The sequence below is a fragment of the Pundamilia nyererei genome, unplaced genomic scaffold (genome assembly GCF_000239375.1).
Source record: "Pundamilia nyererei isolate P.nyererei 1_Seehausen unplaced genomic scaffold, PunNye1.0 scaffold00164, whole genome shotgun sequence".
Lineage (NCBI taxonomy): Eukaryota > Metazoa > Chordata > Actinopteri > Cichliformes > Cichlidae > Pundamilia > Pundamilia nyererei.
The window spans coordinates 1094565-1112266 of NW_005187565.1; the positions used below are offsets into that span (position 1 = coordinate 1094565).

Consider the following 17702-nt stretch of genomic DNA (forward strand, 5'->3'; position numbering starts at 1 on the left):
GGGACGATTCCGTTTTTTAAGGGACGGTTGGCAACCCTAATGCAACCCTATGTGTGGGCGACGCTGGCTTGTGCCGTTGTTGGTTCATCAGCCAACCACTGCGAATAGCGAGCTCCTAACGTTCAATGAGAACCACTGAAAAGCGTCCTCTGCACTCTCTGATGTTTTTCTCTCCGATGTTTCTCCCATTCTTGATAAACTCTGGACTGCACAGGTGCACATTTGCATCGCTCCTCTGTGGCCTCCCTGTAGGCTCTCCATAGACAGATATCTATCCCAACGGTCACAACGCTGTACCGCAAATTAAGCATAACCCATCCCAGATATGCCAGCTGTCTTGTTCACTGCCAGGAGCCTGTTTGACCCGTTCATTGTCTCGCCACGTCTCTCTAACCTCTTCATTCTGTCTGGCAGCATGAACAGAATTAAGAGCGTCGCTGTGTGAAGGTCAGACATACTGTTTGTGTCTGGCCAAATGGGTGGTCTGTAACCTCGCTGCTGGGGGGTTTATTATATGTATGTGTGGCAGAGTATGAGTGCAGCGTGCAGGGTTGTGACCTGTGACCTCACAGGGAGTCTCTTTATATGTTCTGTCTTTGTCTCCATACACTCTCCACACATTCCCTCATATTCAGAGATGTAGAGACCAAACCTGCCCCCCCTGATGGATTATCCCGTCCTCCATTTCAGCAGGCTGTTTCATATATCCATTACTCTATATGTGCAGGCATGACAATCTACTGCCTGAGCAAAGATGGAGGGGTGTGGGGTTTTATTTTCCCATGTGGGACATACAGAGGGGGGATTGTGCCCCACAGGAAGCAAGCAGCCGTTATTTGTCCAAAACATCCATCTCTGCGCTGAAGTTGGAAAAGCCTTGGAGCGAAAGTAGTAGGTCCTTGTGACTGACCTCCTTTGTTCCATTTTTGCTTGTGTCATCACATTAAGACTGAGCTTAGAATGTGCCCGAGAGCCGTGAAGCTGTGCACACATGTGGTCTATTGTCTTTAAAAGAGCATCGTCGTGCACAGTGGCAGTGATGAAGTCAAACATCATCATCACCATTAAAGAGTTAAAAAGTAAAACATGACTACTATGTGGTGAAACAGCTGTATTGATAGCTTAACAACAAGATCTGTGAACTGGAGACGATCTGCAGACTATGAGATTGTAGCAAGTCTTAAACAGTTTTCGATCAGCGTGTCCTCCATCGTCCACCCTACAACCATCACACACTTTCATCTCATGCTCATTATTGTTATAGCACATTAGCTGTACTGTGTTCATTGTTCATTGGGGGTTATTGATCATCAGGTTGAGGGACCACCACGGAGAAGTGTTAAGCGAGCTCACAGATGACTGACTAGACCCTGAGCTGTGCTGCTGCTCGTCTGCTTCCCCGGCATGATGTCCTCATAAAGACTCTGACATTCACATCCAGCCCTCCACCCAGCTCTCCCTCTCCACTTCAAAGGCCACAGAACTGATACATCAATAATGCAAAATGACTCCAGCTCTGCCAGCCAAACTCAGATCCTGTCACGTGGCCCCTCGTTCACCTTCCAGTCACCCCTCTAACACTCACGACCTCATGTCCTGCTAAACCCACCCACCCATCTTATCATGAACACGCTCATAGAAATCCATTCTCTGACAGCTTCTATCAGGGGGAAGTGCAGTTTTCAGGTGATGCTCACTGACCTAGCGTTAGTGGAAGACAGATCTAACGATGGAGGTCAGTGGTGAGGACTAACTGAAGGATTTTGTACTGCTTTCAGCGATGAAGCAGTCAGTGTTGTTCTGTTCTTAGCCAGAGTCTTACCTTGTGTGAACATTGCTTCCAAACACATTTAGAAATGCAACGGTGAAACATTTTTAATGAAGTTCAGTGTGGAACCACCTTTCCTCAAGTTCCACTCCAGGCTGCTTTATGGTCCCCTAGTGCCGTCTGGTGGACGTTTCTATTATTGCAACTAGACTAAAGCATTAATGTCCACACACAAGCTCCAGACCTTTTAGAAATGCTTTTGATTTTCTTGATTAAATAAAATATTGTCCTTTTAAGCACATCATTTGTCTTGTTGTGTTTTGGAACTGTTGAGAATCTGAGTCACTAAAGCGACACACCCGAGTCAAAGGAATGGGCGAAGCATCATCAGCTGTTTAATCACATAAAGTTGTGGAGAGACTCTCAATTTTTGCTTTTCTTTGTCTGTCATCTGAAACCAATTTATCCCACAGTGCACCTACACTGTGTGTTTGCACGGAGGGAGGAGACATGCAGCAGTTCCACACTTCTACCATATGAGTTTGTTGTAGATCAGACCAAGCAGGCAATCTGGAAGCTATTATGTTGTTATGGTATGATGGATCACGTCAAAGGCATGTCCGCTGCTCTGTATTCGATCACCCTAAAGCCAGGTTGTGTGCGTGAGAGCTCCATTTCCCAGAAAAGATGCACTTATCGTGACTGTTGCAAAAGAAAGGAGACGCCTTTGTACTGGAAGTTTATCATGAGAACTCACATCAGCAGTCAGCTGTAATACCTCAGGCAGGCGTTATGTGAGCGCTAACATATGAAGAACTTTATGCACTGCGTTTAACCACAAAGTAACCTGTTATATTTGCAGTTAAAACAGATATGATGCAAATGCTTATAAAGAACATGTGCGTCATTCTCCGTCAGGTTAACATGATCCTAATCATCACTTTTCCTTCTTTGTGTCTGTTTCAGGTCCTTGGCACTCCCTCTGAGGATATGTGGCCTGGTGTTAACTCCCTGCCTCACTTTAAACCAGGTAATTACCAGATCTTAGTATAGTTTTAATATACACACTGGCATGCATGATTAACTCTGTCTCTGTGGTGTAAGTCTGATGTTGTAGCAGTGCTACCCTGAAGATACACAGATGACATAAAAACAAAGGAGAGTGTTGGAGGAGGACTGAGGCCATTTGTTGTGACCATTGTATGGCTGCTGTTAGCATACAGCTTGCTTTTGCACAGGCATCAACACTTTCTACAATTAAATCTAACAAGATGCTAAAGAGTTAGCCTGAAACCGTATCTATGTAATAGATGCTATAATACTGCTGCTATGCATAAATTTTACTGTCAGTAGTATCTTTAGTTGTTTGGTGTGCGGTTAAAGATAGCCTCTATGCTAACACTTTAGGCTACCTAATTCTGACTGACGGGGCGGGCAGATTGATCCAAATATCGATAATATCGATATGCCGGTGCTGCTGACTGACAGCAGGTGTCCTGCTAACTCTTCAGTCTACAGAATCAGAACGACAGATAACAAGATCACATTTTAGTGTCCAGGTTTTGAGGAAAGCCGCAGAAGCTGTTGCGACTTGGTTGTCACGCTGTTGTGTGCATTCTCAGAACTCCAAAGCTTATCATGAATATGAGGCAATACTGCCACCTACCAAAAGCTCACTGTACCCCATTAGTGCACCAGCAGCAGAAGAGGGGGTGGCAGCCATGCCTTCTGGGAGCTCATTAGGGCTTTTTAGATAGGACATGAATAGAGGGACTGCAGAAGAGCTGGAGCTGAGAACAGGGGACAGGCGAGGATGGACATCAAGAGGGTTAGAGCGAGGGTTCGGGGTAGTGAGGCATCACAAAGCTACAGTATGTGACCCAGCCTCTTATCTCCAGTGGCCAATTAGAAACCTACTGGGGTGGCTTTCGTGGTCACATGCACATACAACCCATACTAATGTGACTTTGCATCCTGTGGCCACAGCGACAGTTGGCTCTTGTTAGCCTCTCGCACACTGTGTTGCACAGCTGTGCTGCTGTCTCACCCACACAAATGTACACACATGCCCGGCTTTGGCTGGCTCCAGCCTGCGAGCGCCGCGTCTCTTCATATGACGAGTGCATGTTCAGGACTTCTTGTGGCTGCGCTCTCAACAAACACGGGAGAAAGTGAGACGCTTGTGAAGCCCTGTAATGCCTCTGAGTGCACATCAATTACAACCTGAGTGCAGACACACAGTGAATGAGAGGATAATGCAGGAGCAGTTTTTAAGCACAAGGGAGAAATTGAACTATAATCTCCTGGAAGTGCACTTCAGGTCTAATCTGAAATCTTCTAAATGTTACACTGTGGCAGGAATAAAGTTCATGTTTTTCTTTGGACATCGACTGTTTTTTTACTCATTTTCTAGGCTTTGTGTCTGACCAGTTTTAGAGGATTTGTGTTTGCTTGGTTGTTTCTGTCATTTATTAATCACTTTAGGTAAAAACGTGCTCACGGCATAAACTGATCTTAGACAATCTTTAGGTACTTTGTTATTAGCAGCATGTTGTTTCAACAATAACACAGTTTGTCATCCATGAAATAGCCCCAACAAGATGATTCTTAAGAGTTACTAGCAAAAAGACTTAAGAAGTCTTAGTAGGTGTGTCCTTAAAAAATCAGAGGAAACTGGAGGATCAAAGAAGAAGTGCCCAAAAGATGAACCACAGCAGGAGAACGGTAATCCTTAATGATAGCAGGTCTTATACTACAGCTATAGCCTCCATAATCTGAATGATATTGTGTTGTATGCTAACACTTTCACAAAACTGAATGACAGGCTAGCCAACATAAGCAGATAAAGAGATGGGCACATGAATAAAGCAGATCACTAGCAGAGCTCATTAAAACAAATATAATGGAAATCACAGCCGAGTAGCTGCAGTGGCTCTGTGGAGATATTGTGTGCAGACCAGCAGTGGATGGTGCTGAAACAAAACCAGTCTCTGCTGACACGCTGAGTGGTAAAGAGGTAGGTCTGTGATTAAAGCGTGAAGACAGATGCAAAGACAAACTACTCGAGTATTTTTCTTTAGGTTTGTAACAATAAAAATCTGTTACTGACTTTGATTTTTTGCAGTATTTGAAACGTGTACAGATACAAACGAGCGTCTACATGTCTGAGGCTGCAGTGAGCAGCAGGTGGCAGTGTTGCGTCAGTCTGCAGTTTCCTCAGCAGGACTGAGCTCCTCTCAGCCGCCCGTTGTCCAAAAACACACGACTGCTGTGCCGAGGATCCGTCACATATTTCTCTGTTACTTCCACATAAATTCTGCAGCACCTTCCTGTCTTTCTTTTCTGTCCCGCTCCAACCTGAATACATCGCTGCACTTTCACACACGATGCTGCGGCTTGGCCTTGAGTGAAGGCGCCACTTTTTTTTCACATTTTTGTGGGAATGAAAAGGTTCCACAGATACTCCCTCACTTCCAGCCATATCTCCCTTTAGCTGCCTCCCGCCGCTCTTGGTCTCAGTCATGGTTCAGCTCAGGCTGCGTATCTGAAAATGAAACCTTGAAGGGAGGGCGCATATAAAACCTGCAACACAGCTGCACAGTGCACACAGGTACAAACATGCAGACAGTCTGACCAACACCTCAGACACAGCATAATGAAGGTTCAGGTTGATTTGAGCTGTGATTCTGACATATTAATGAATACATTTCAATAATCATGTTTTGTGGTATTTAAAGAAAGGACTAACATTTGCACCAGTATGCTCGAAATATCCAAAATTGTGACTATTTTGAAGCATGCATGTTTTACCAGCACAGCCTGGCTCCACCCCTCCTCCTGCTGATAGCTGGAGCCGTCTCCCCTGGTGCTCAGCGAGCTCTGGTCAGCTCACGCCGGCGCACCTGACACCAGCCTGGGCGACAGGACCCACTGCTGGCTGTCTTGCAAGCTGCAGGCTGATGCTGGAACAGGCTGTCTGGTTGCAGGCTAGCTGGATCAGGCCAACAGTGTGGGAGTCCAGACGGACTAGCTCACTGGGTGGCTGGCTAGCTTGTACAGTAGCTGACTGCACGCCAACATGGCAGTTTTGGCTGTAATTAAGAGAAGAGCGCTGAGCCTTCACACATTCACAGCATAGCGATCATAGCTGCAGAAGCACGCAGACACTGCTTCACCAAACTCCTCCTGCAAATATGACAATTTAATGTGGTTTGGCCTTGCAGCAGAGGCACATAGTTCACACTGCATTGCTCAAGAGGATTTCATTCATTTTCCAGTCCTCATTTTGGCAAACTAATGCACAAAGCAACACTTTGTGTGATAACATTAAGCTGTTTTGCCTGGTCGTCGCAGGCCTTCACTACAGCACACATTTTTAAGATTTCAGACAAAGAATTAATTACATTGACTGTGGCTGCATTCCTTTAAGATGATCCGGTGAACTGTCCGGCACAGCTCAGTCTGAGGAGCACAGTGTTGAAGGTATAACTTACAGTGACAGGCCAGCTTTGTACAACATTGCATGTATATTTGTGTTTGCACTTTTCATGAGTGTGATTGTATAAAGTAGGAACTAGCCTTTGTGGCAAACTGTTAGCTTTGGTTCTAAAATGTGGGACCAAAAAATGTATTTCCGGATGAGGTGCTGCCTGCAGAGCCAGAGAACCAAAGAAGATTGAGATGGATCCCAAACTAAATGTATTTAAGCTTTTGATTGTGGTTCACATGAAGCTGCAGTTAAAGTCTGACAAGCTAGTTACTGCAGCACTAACCGATTCAAAGTACTTGCTTTACCAAAATGTATTTTTTTGCATGTTTTACTGCCATTTTTAAACCGCTCAGTTTGACGTGTGTCTCTATAGGACATGATCATCAAAGATAAACAGCCCCTGCTATGTGTCCAAATCTAAGAGGTAGCCAATCAAAAGGGAGCTGCCTTAAAGCAATAGGAACTAAAAGCACCGAGGCTATGTTTATTTCTTTTTTATTATTTTGATTTGAATCTTGCAGAACTACTCTAGTAGAATCCAAGAATAAAAATATGGAAGTGAAAATGGCCCGATTTGAAAAAGACAGAAACACAATAGCAACACTGCAGCAGTGAGCTGTGCTGGGTGGAGATTAGCAGCCAATTAACACAAGGGAAGATCTGAAACTAGGCGGCCTTCTCTGTGAGGCTAAGCTAAGGCCCTGCCACTATTTGAAAAATCGTAGTTTGCAATTAATTATTGCAGCATCTATGTCTCGTAATTTGCTGAGACGTGCACGTAGAAGTTTGGTTCGAAGGTGTTTTAGCAGGTGTGTGTCATTAACCCAGCAGCAGCTCTTAGTGCAGCCATTTAATTGCTTGTTGTTTTTTTCTCGTTGCAGACCGCTTTACAGTGTACAGCGCAAAGAAGCTCAGACAAGCTTGGAATAAGTAAGTGAGCTGTTTGTGTGTGTGTGTGTACAAGCCTGCATGCAGCATTACTGCAACATCATATGTGTGACTTGTGTTGTGCGACATCAGGCAGGAAAAGGGCAGGGCTTGGCAGTCAGGGCTTCTCCCAGATGTGTGCCACTGTTTGCCCCAGGCGTACATCTGGAGTGGAGACAACGGCGGGCAAAAGGGGAGTGTGACTGTTTTCCAGAGGGAATTTGAAATAAGCAGCAGGGAAGTGATTTCTATAAAACTCCAGCTGTCTATTCAGCTACAATCACAAAGTATAGCTGCTGGAACGAAGATTCGTCGTCACTAACTAAAGCCGTCATCACACAGGACCTAAGACCTGCGTGCATCCTGTGATTTGGAATAATTACACAGGTCATCCTTAATCCCCAGAGAATCTGCTGCGCCTCTAATCTGGAAAGTAAAGAATCTGCCACAAATTACTTCCCATGATGTGCCAAACATTCTGCCGCTGTATGAATTATCGCCAGAGTCATCTGCATCAGTGTATTTTATTTTATAATGATAACTGTCAATAACAAGATTCAAAGCTAGAAAACATGCCCTCAGTGTGTGCTCTTTAGTGCCAGGACATGAAAACCAGGGAGTTAGTTTCGAATTTACACTTGGATTTTAATCTTTGGACAGTAAGTCCTAAAACCTGGAAATGGTTTTTCAGCTTCTGCTTCCCTCATCTTCAAATCACTGATCTTTCTGAATGAGTTCTTGGTTAGATGTCTTTATTCAGTGTAACCCTTACATGTTGTCACACTTTCTCATATAATATGCATTTGCTAACAAGTGGATCAGAGAGAGTACAGACATCGTTGAGGACATTTAGTGTCCTATGATACAAAATACAAACGTTTCGTGGTGATGACGCTGACTTCTACCTCAATGGTCTCATTTACTTTAGATCCTAATGTTGCTGTTTTACTTCTGACGATGTGTAGTCATGCTTCAAACTGTTATTTCTCCTTATGGAAATGATCATATACACTTTTATTTCGTGTGAAGCTAATGTTACACGATAATGCAGAAGCATGGCTCTTTGTTAAGGGGGCCACAGTGATGCTAACGTCTGGGATGACATACAAAACATCATCCCTGCAGCACTTATTTCAGGCTCCACGCCGTCGTGTTCTCCTGGCTGCAGTTATACATTTTACCCCCAAATTAATATCGACCCTTTCACACGTAGTGGGCACTACAGTGGACAGCTATTCAACGGCTGTTTTCTCTAAAAACTAAAACTGACATTTTTACATTTTTAAACCAGTCAAATCTGTTCAATATACTTGATCAATTGAATAACTAAAGCTTAAACATATTAAGTTGAAATGAATAATTGTAGTTTTTACACAAACATGAAATATAGATATATTTTTGTTCCATTTATTTAATATTGTAAACTGAACGTAATCAAAATTGTACTTAATACTAACATTCAAATATGAATGTTATTATATTTCACTGGTAGTCTACGTCTAAACCAGACCAACTGATATGTAGTCGTGTGTTTCATAATACATGTGTGAAAAATGACCACATGTTAACATTTTTCCAAATGAAAAATGTATTTTCATAAACACGGCAATAACTCGAAATAAACAAGCACTAAAAAGACAAGAGCCTTTCCCCTTTTAGCTCAAAGCCTCACATACCTGAAGGATGAATGTCAAACCAGGAGCGCAAACACAAACGCTCAGAGTATTTAAAAAACAAAATGAACAAAACAAAGGCTCATGGTACTCAATTACTCCACGTTATCCTGTTTTACTTACACTTTTCAGTTGTAGATGCTGACAATAAATAATATTGATTTGAATAATGAATGATTTTAGTACAAGATACTGATGAGTATAGATACATATTTCTCAAATATTTAGATTCAATTTTAAACAGAAATATTAGGCACATGCAAAGAAGGTATTCTGTGAACCACATACTGCATTTTTTGTCTGAGATAAATGTAAATAAATACCTTAATTAACACAAACACATATGTTAACATTTTAGTAAAATTTATTTCACTCATCAAACTCAAATAATTACTAAAAGGATATTCACAGATTCTATCAGGCTCATCTAACTTATATTTATAGTGATATTTACTAAGCCTCTGAATTACTTTTTAGAGTGTGTTTGTGTCAGTGTTGATGGTATACTTGCACATAAACCACTACGTTGAACACTGATGTGCCACTCCATACTAAATTCATGAGTCAGAACGTCTGTTGTCCACCTAAGTGGACATGTAACAAAGTCTTTGAAAAGTACGTTTAAAAAATGAAGGTCAAAAATCTTTTTTTCATGCCTAAAGATGGATAAAAATCCTGATTGAGGTTGTCATAATTCATGCATGAAAGGGTTCATAATATAAACTGATTAGTAACTGAAACACTTGGGATTTTAAGCTTATACGCTGGGTTGTAACATCAGCTGGGGATATCAGTTTGACCCCAACACTTACAGTTAATTGCTCATTGGCTGGTTGGTGTTTTATATGGTATGAAATTCGACGTGTTTCTGAGAGGCTTACTTTAGGATCCAAATATCAAAGAGTTGATCCACAAGTTCTCAGAGTAAGTATTTCAGTTGGATGGGTTTGATTTGAAAGCAACTAATGTAGAGTATAATGATTTTAATAGAAAGATCCTTTAACCTCCTAAGACCCGAACTCTTCCACTGCAGCATTTTTAATTTCTCTTTGCTATTCGGGCTGATTGGGACCCGATGAATGTAAAAACAAAGAATTACCAGATTTTTTTTTTACTTTATTTTTGTTTTTAAGAAAAATCAGAGCCTCATATGAAGATATTCGTTTAAAATGTTGATAGAACAGTAGCAGGATAATGTCCTTGTAAGTGGATATCAGGCAAAATTGAGTATTTTGGTCTAGATAACCCAAAATGTGATGTCCACATATGTGGACGCCAGGTTCTAGGAGGTTAAAGAAGTGAACTGAAGCATCCGAGGACAAATGAAAAGCAGACATAAATGTTAGCTGCGGTGGATTCCTCGGTCCCGCCCAGTCTCCTGATTTTCTCGAGTCCAGGAGGAAATAAAAATTTGCAGAAAGAAAGTGAGGTGGAATGTTAATGGCCATCACTTCCTCTCAACTGCCTTTCATCACAGTCCAGGGAACGGTGAATTCGATATGAACTCGCTATGTCCTGCCCTGAGACTTGGCTCACCCCCTCGTGCTCTCTGTGTTTCTGGTTTCCATCAGCCATTTTTCTCTGCTGCACTGTTTTTCTTCCAGCTGTGAAAATGCGGACGGCTGATGGACAGGAAATCAATCTGTGTCTATGGGGGTTTTATGTGTTTGTGTGCCTTGACGTGTATTGTAGTACAGTTGTTTCCCCCAAAGGCCAGAGGCAAAGTTTTTGCTAAAGCACTGCATTTAAAGTCTGCGTCACAGGTGACAAAAGTACAAAACACGGCGCTGTGGTCAGGTCGCAGCAACAACAGCAGCTTTGAAATGAAAGGTTTTTGTTGAAATGCAAATGAAATGTAAACCAGATCTTTCCCTCACTTCACACCAACTGCTGCTAGGGCCTAAAAATACACTCAGCGGACACTTCATTAGTTACACCTCGTCAGACCTTTTTTGTGGCATAGATTCAAAATGGACGGTGGTTCCTCAAAGATCTGTACATGCATGATGTGGCTCGACCGTTCCAAAGGTTTGAGTTTATATCTGGTGACTGCTGATGTCTGATTGGCCAGTTTGAGATGATTTGAACATGTGACATGGTGTGAAACGTACGGCCCGCGGGCCACATCTGGCCCATTAAAAATGTCATATTATTAATATCCCAACAGTACGTGGGAGACGAAACTTCCGCCCTGCTGTGAATCCATGCAGGCAGGGGTGCGACACACCATGTGGCCAATCACACGCAACGACACACTGGGATCATACCATTGTGTGAAAGAAGGAAGGGGGGCAGACGTTCTGTGGTACGGGCCAGAGAGACGTGAAGCCCGATTTAAAGACAAGCGTGTCGAGAGAAGTGAATAAATGAGTTAAAACGTAAAATCATCGTCTGTCTGCATGTCAGTGATATCGAGTGTCTAAATGAGTCTCGCAGGCCTGAACGTGCGCTGGAAGCCATTTATAATTCTTGTTTGATCTGCCGCTCAACACAAACAACCACAAGCAGAAATCTTTACTTTTAACTGTATTTGCACAAGTTTTGCAGTTTTTTCCTACAAATTTCCCTTATGGCCGTTCATACCTCACAAAGAAATTAAACAGTAAACACATAACCTGTTGAACCCCGGTGCCCCTGGAGGCGAGAGGGAGAACAACTGGATGATCAGATCTGTTATTTAAATATTTATGTATAAAGTTTGAGACCCCTGCATTAGAAGATGGGGTACACATAAAAACCCAGGCTGGCTTTGACATTTAAATGATGGTCTGTAGGTACTAAAGGAACATGGATGGGTAGTCTTTGTGCATGAGGTTGCTGCGATGTGCACAGACTAAGTATAAGCAGGAGTATATGCCAGTGGTAAAACTCACCACGGAGTACTACAATTACTTTATTAAACGAAAAGTGAGGTGGAAAACTACTACTACTATCCTCAGATCAGTTGCACTGGGGCCTGTTTGGTCATGTGTTGCTGCCTTCACACTTGGTTTTTATTCAACAATCTCCTCATTAAATTAGTCAGACATGGTGAAAGCATTTCATAGAAATTCTTCAGACAAAAAACACAAAAGCTTTCTACCTAAACAGCTCCGAGTGGCCGAGATGAAAGGTCTCCTCTGCTACTTTCAGTTGTGGTGACGAGACAATAGAGGCAGGTGGTCTCCTCGCCCTCGCTTCTCGAAAGTCCTTCCTGTAGTTATTTTGATGGATTACCATGAAAAAGCACTTGCCATGCTCCAGTGAAGAAGGAATGCCTCAGCCTGCTGTGAATGTGTCATCACCTAGATCTGTTTGATAGCCACAGGAGACACTATCGATCTTAATGCAGATGTTGGCTCGTTCGCTCAGCTAAGTTGGCAGCAATAGCAGAAAGGAATGCACACCTACCATGCATCAGCAGCTTTCAAAGGCCAACATACTGATATCCAGGAGACTTCACACCAACAACTATGTGCCTGCACTCTGTGCGCCTGCAGAGAAAAGACAACACCTGAATCCAGCTTCACTTACAGACTGCGACTAACCAAAGGCACGTTCATAAGGTTTCACTGGAAGATTTGTTTGTAATGCAGTAGAGTTTATCATTCCAGCTGCAAGTTTGGGACATGGTCATATTAACCTCACAGTAATATAAATTAGTGGCCCCTGTTTACATCCAGGGGACAAGTTTTCATCTCAGTATAGATTATTAGTTAATCTGCTGACTGATTGAAAAGCAGGCTAATTATATCGATTTTTCAGTTTTAGTGATTGTTTAGGTGTAAACTAGCGAGCTAACTTCCTGTTAACTTCTAGCTCCGTTAAAATTAATAAATTCTGTTTTCATGGATGTTAAACTTAATTGTTACACCTGGTAAAGCAGCAACGCTGATGATTTTATTAAAGATGAAAGAATTTAGACCGTTTTTAACTCTCATTGTTCCTTTGACTTTGGGACCTGAAGCTGACGGAGTTTTGGACCCAGATTACTCCGCGAAGCTCCTCACTACGGCAGCCGTAACGCTCTGACGAGCCATCAAGCAGTGCAGCTTACCAAAGTTGTACTAAAACATTTTTTAACAGATTTCTGCCCAAATCGGTTCGAGGTCAGTAAGCACAACCAGAATCCATACATAAGGCACACTCTCAATTTTTGAGAAAATTAAAGGATTTTATAGGGTGGAAAATACGTTATACAGAAGAAAAGAATATATTGTGATATATATCGTTACAGCACATGCTTCAAATTATACCGCGATGTGGATTTTAGGCCATATCACCCAGCCCTAACTATCGGTGACCTAAGGAGTGATGCTCTTGGTTTGGAGGCCACCTTGACTTCGGCCACAGTTTTCATCTTCAGCTCAGTAGATGCAGCTGCTGTTGCAGTTGGTCCATACTGCTCACAATTGCTTCCACTGTGCTGCAGCTTCTGGGTCTCCAGCTTCAATATTATAGCGCTGAGCTGCCAGGTGCTTCTTTGTCTATTACTTTAATGTTCTCATGCCTTAGTTTTAGTAGCCTCATTTCTCATCAAGACGTCCTGGTTCCCCAACACTGGACAAGGACTTTGTTACAGCAACGTGTGAGCTGGTGTGGCTTCAGTTACATGTTGTTCACTCATGTGTGGTAGTGAAAATTCAGATGTATGTATTGTAGCCAGCAGGGACGATATATAGAGCAGCAGCCCCCACCCCCGGACCACGGACCGGTACTGGTCCGTGAGTCGTTTGGTACCGGACTGCAACACCTTAAAGGCCGGTCTGCGACGGTCTGCTGGTCTATAAAATAAAATAATATGACGAAGACAAAAACTGTGGTATTTTGTAAATATAATAATAAACGTGAATTCACTGTGTAACTCTGTAACTTTATTCACAGCGTCCTCCTGAACTGCGCCAACAACAATTAGAGTATTATTCTCCTCTCTTCCCCTTAATGCTCTCTGGTCGCTATGGTAACGTGTAAATATTCCTTTCAAAATAAGACACACAACTACAACACGGGAAAAACCCAGGGAAACCGAGTTAGCGATAAAAACCCTGAAAACCATAAATTCCACACCCGAGCCTCAACTCTCACGGCCTGGTGCCAAACAGCTCACGGACTGGTTCTGGGGTGGGGACCGCGGATTTAGAGGAGCGAGTGAAGTGTTTAGTTATCTGCTAACACTGGCAAGCTGCACCTGTAAACTGTACAGGTGGGATAGTGGAAGTCTAGGATGTTACAGTCCCAAGCTCTAGCAGGCAGCAGTGCGCTTTCTCTCTTTTCCAGTAAAGAATGAATGGTTACCTTCAGACTGCCACTAAGAAAACCAACATATAATCCCTGAGCAGGAGCGATGAGTAACCACGTTTTACACAGGTGTTTGGATGTGAACCTGCAAGGAAACGAGGTTGTTGGTGCTAGTGCTGCTAACAGCAGCCACAGTGTGTAATTCACTTTGATTATTGAAGAGCATAGTTTTAGAAAACGCTCTTTAATATAAATAACTATCGTTTTCTTACTGTTAGCCTGGACAATAGGCCTGATTAGTTTTTCTTCCTTTTAAAGACTAAAAAACCCAAGAGCAGTTCCTAGTGATCGTAGCTTTTCCTCCCTTAGCCTGTGTTTAGTCTCTGTTCCCATGTCTGCTCTGTTCTTTTCCTGTATCCCACGAGTCGCTGCGTTGCCTACGTTTCCTCAGTTGCCTGTGTTTCATCGTTTTAGTTTCCTGAGTCCAGTTTGGGTTCTAGTTCATGTACAAGGTTTTTGAGTCTTTTGTAGAGGTAATTTCTTATGGCGAGTGTATCCAGCGAATAAAGTTGTGCTTTGAGTTTAATCGTCCGTCATTTGGGTCTTTCCGCCTGCCTGCCACACAGCAAAACATGACACCTGGATGCTTTCTGTTTAATGAAGCTCTTTCTTTAACCTTTTTTGTGGTATTTTGTCTGCTTCAGCTTCCAAAATATTAAATAGTTGCACAAAATCATGGCTGTTACCTCTTTCATCTTAATCCTAATGTTATCATTTGGCTCTAAAACACAAAACCGCAGAACAGCAGGCCTTAATCTATCGGTACACTTTCACACACTGTCTGGTTTGTCTTCAAAGTTTTCAGTAAAGTTACACTCAGTATGAGAAAGAAGCTTGTAGAGGCCCTGATGGACTTCATTAACTTTATCTCTGCTTCTGTTCTGAGTGGCGTTGATGAGTTGAACAGAGAGTTATCCTCCCTGCATCTCTCCGCTGGTAAGTTGAGTCGAGATCCCCTCTGAGAGTCATGGGAGTGGCTGTCAGAGTGCTTGACTAGGGACTCAGCCACGAGAAACCCAGAGAACACGAGAGGCGTTCTGAGTACTGCGAGCGTGGGGCCGGTGAGCAGCGCAGAATAACATCATGTTTATTTAATGCAGTAGATGCCTCATTACTGACTGAATTTGTTGCTATTCGCTTATTTTCAATCTTTCCTCTCCCTCGGCGCTGCTAGCTGGGCTGGTTCAGGAGTTCAGTGACTCCCAGTTCGAACGAACACACACACACACACACACACACACACACACACACACACACACACACACACACACACAGTCTTTCTTTAATGAGGCCTTTCATTGTTTCTCACGGTGACCCAGTCAACATGTATGATTCAGACTCAAAAGAAAAAGGTGTGAGCTTTTGCATGCGTGCGTTTCTTAGATGTGTTTTTCCTCTCGAGTCAGCAAACCTTCAGCATAATTAAACCGCTTGCTGCTTGTTGTCAGCAGCTCTGTGATTTGGAGAAAGTTGCTCTGTCTGTGTTTAGAACAAACTGACTGTATTTTACTTGGATGCCTTTACTGCCTATTTCCGATGAATGTATCTCCAGATATACTGTTCACGTGTCTTTTCGGTGTCACTCTGGTGTCTGACTATGTGTAACTGTGTGTTTAAGGTTGGGCTATGTGGACCATGCTGAGGAGTTGGCCTCCAAGTTCCTCCAGTGCTTCCCAAAGAACCGGCTGTCAGCTCAGGCAGCACTGAACCATGAATACTTCAGCAACCTTCCTCCACGGCTCTGGGAGCTGCAGGACAGTACGTAACACATCATCATTGCCTGCAGTGTCGCAGCCATTTGCCACCATGTATTGAAATACAGTGCTGATAGAGACCGCTGAGATCCTGCCCACACCCAAGGAAAAGCCAGTTCAAGGCTCTCTGCTAACTTTGTCCTTTTCAATGCTGTCTGCTCACTAAAGAAATAAAAAGGTCTGTGCTCAGTTAAAACATCATCATGAATCAGTTCAAGTCATGACTGTCCATGATTGTCTTCTAACTTTATCCTTTGGAAAAAATCCAAAACAGGCTATGAAACAGATACAGAAACATGAGACGAGTCATTTAAATTTGAAGGGACACGCTCTTCTTTCTTTCACCTGACAAGTGTCTGTCAGTCACGTGATATTAAATCAAAAAATCACTGCTATGTATCAAATTAAACACTCAAAAAACAACAGCTGGACAGTGTTAGTCTTTGTTGTTCAGTTTTAACATAGCTGTATTCAAACCCCCCGAACAAGATGGCCGTGCAGAGATGGAAGTCTGGATGCAGCAGTGAGATTTAGCTTTTCCTCAGTATGTGTGTCCAAGCATTTTTCACTGAAAATCAATTATCCAAGTGTTTGTTTATTCAGCCAACACGTCTGACAGTGTGCGGCTTGTGTGAGCGTGTAGTGTGGAAAACTGAATAAACTATGCTATGTTTGTACGGAAGCTCACTAACATGTAGCTTAGCTTTAGCATCAGCTCCTGAGAACTAGGAGGCAAATCCATTGCAATGTTCTGAAAATAACAGGAAGTTAATTGTTGTAGTTTGAACCACTGAACTTAATCATTAACAGCGTGTTCTGCAGAACCTGCTCCAGCACACAGCTCTCGGTGACAATTAGCACATTTCAAAATGCTCTGCGTTGAATTGCTGCATTTTGCATCAGACATCACATTTGTGCTTGGAGTCATAACTCAATTCTGAACACATGTTATACACACAATGCTTTACTTTTTTTATCTGACTGTGAAAATGAACTGCAAGGACGAAGACACTCCTTATAACCCCACAGCCCAGCTGCAGCTGTCTCACAGCCATACGGTGCCGTCAGACAGCTTAATGATGCAGAGTTAGTTAAATGCAAGAATATAGTATATATTTGTACACATTAGAACCATATAGTGCAGTATTCTATTAGTGCGGAATAGAAAATATCAATGACTGTGCAATAGAACAGCACATGACAGTAGGAAGGCTCTCAGTAGTGAATAGTACAGGATGTGATGAAGAGGAAAATGTCTGGTGGGGAGTGTGGGCGGTTAGTGAAGCTTGTCCAAAAAGCTCAGCTGCAGTTTGCACAGAACTTCTCTTTGACAGTGTGAGCCCGGCGTGCACAAAACCATACGCATGCCAACAAACCACAAGTCTCCTGACCTGATACGCCACCTTTGGTTCTTGGTCGCTGAAAGCTGGAAACCCAGCTCTCATTACCAGTGTCGGGTCAATTTCATACGCCAGTTGAAAGTGTTAGGTCAGTGTTGGTCCATCACAGATGCACAGAAATGCAAGTGGACAGAAAACGTAAAACATGAACCACACAGTGGTCGGACGCAGAGAACTTCAAAGATTCAGCCGAATTCAAGTCAGGTGTGATGTTAATTTAATGGACTGCGAGCACTGAGGAGTCTGCTGTGCTGAATGCTCAATTAAGTCATTAATTTGGTTGTTACTTAATTACACACTGTAGAAATATTAACAGTTACACAGACGCGATGATGCAGCGGTTAGCACTGTGTGTGTTTGTGTGTGTGTGTTTGTGTGTTTGTGTGTGTGTGTGTGTGTGTGTGTGTGTGTGTG

General features: G+C 42.9%; 1 protein-coding gene across 4 annotated transcripts in view; it reads left to right on the forward strand.

The window, feature by feature from the left end:
- Positions 1-17702, forward strand: part of cdk14 (cyclin dependent kinase 14) — a 227950-nt gene that overhangs the window by 157578 nt on the left and 52670 nt on the right. For all 4 annotated transcript variants that reach the window (XM_005745728.2, XM_005745731.2, XM_005745729.2 and 1 more), the window contains 3 exons: positions 2735-2798; positions 7139-7187; positions 15753-15892. In XM_005745728.2, coding sequence (XP_005745785.1) covers positions 2735-2798; positions 7139-7187; positions 15753-15892 — 253 coding nt within the window. The remainder of the gene's footprint in view (positions 1-2734; positions 2799-7138; positions 7188-15752; positions 15893-17702) is intronic.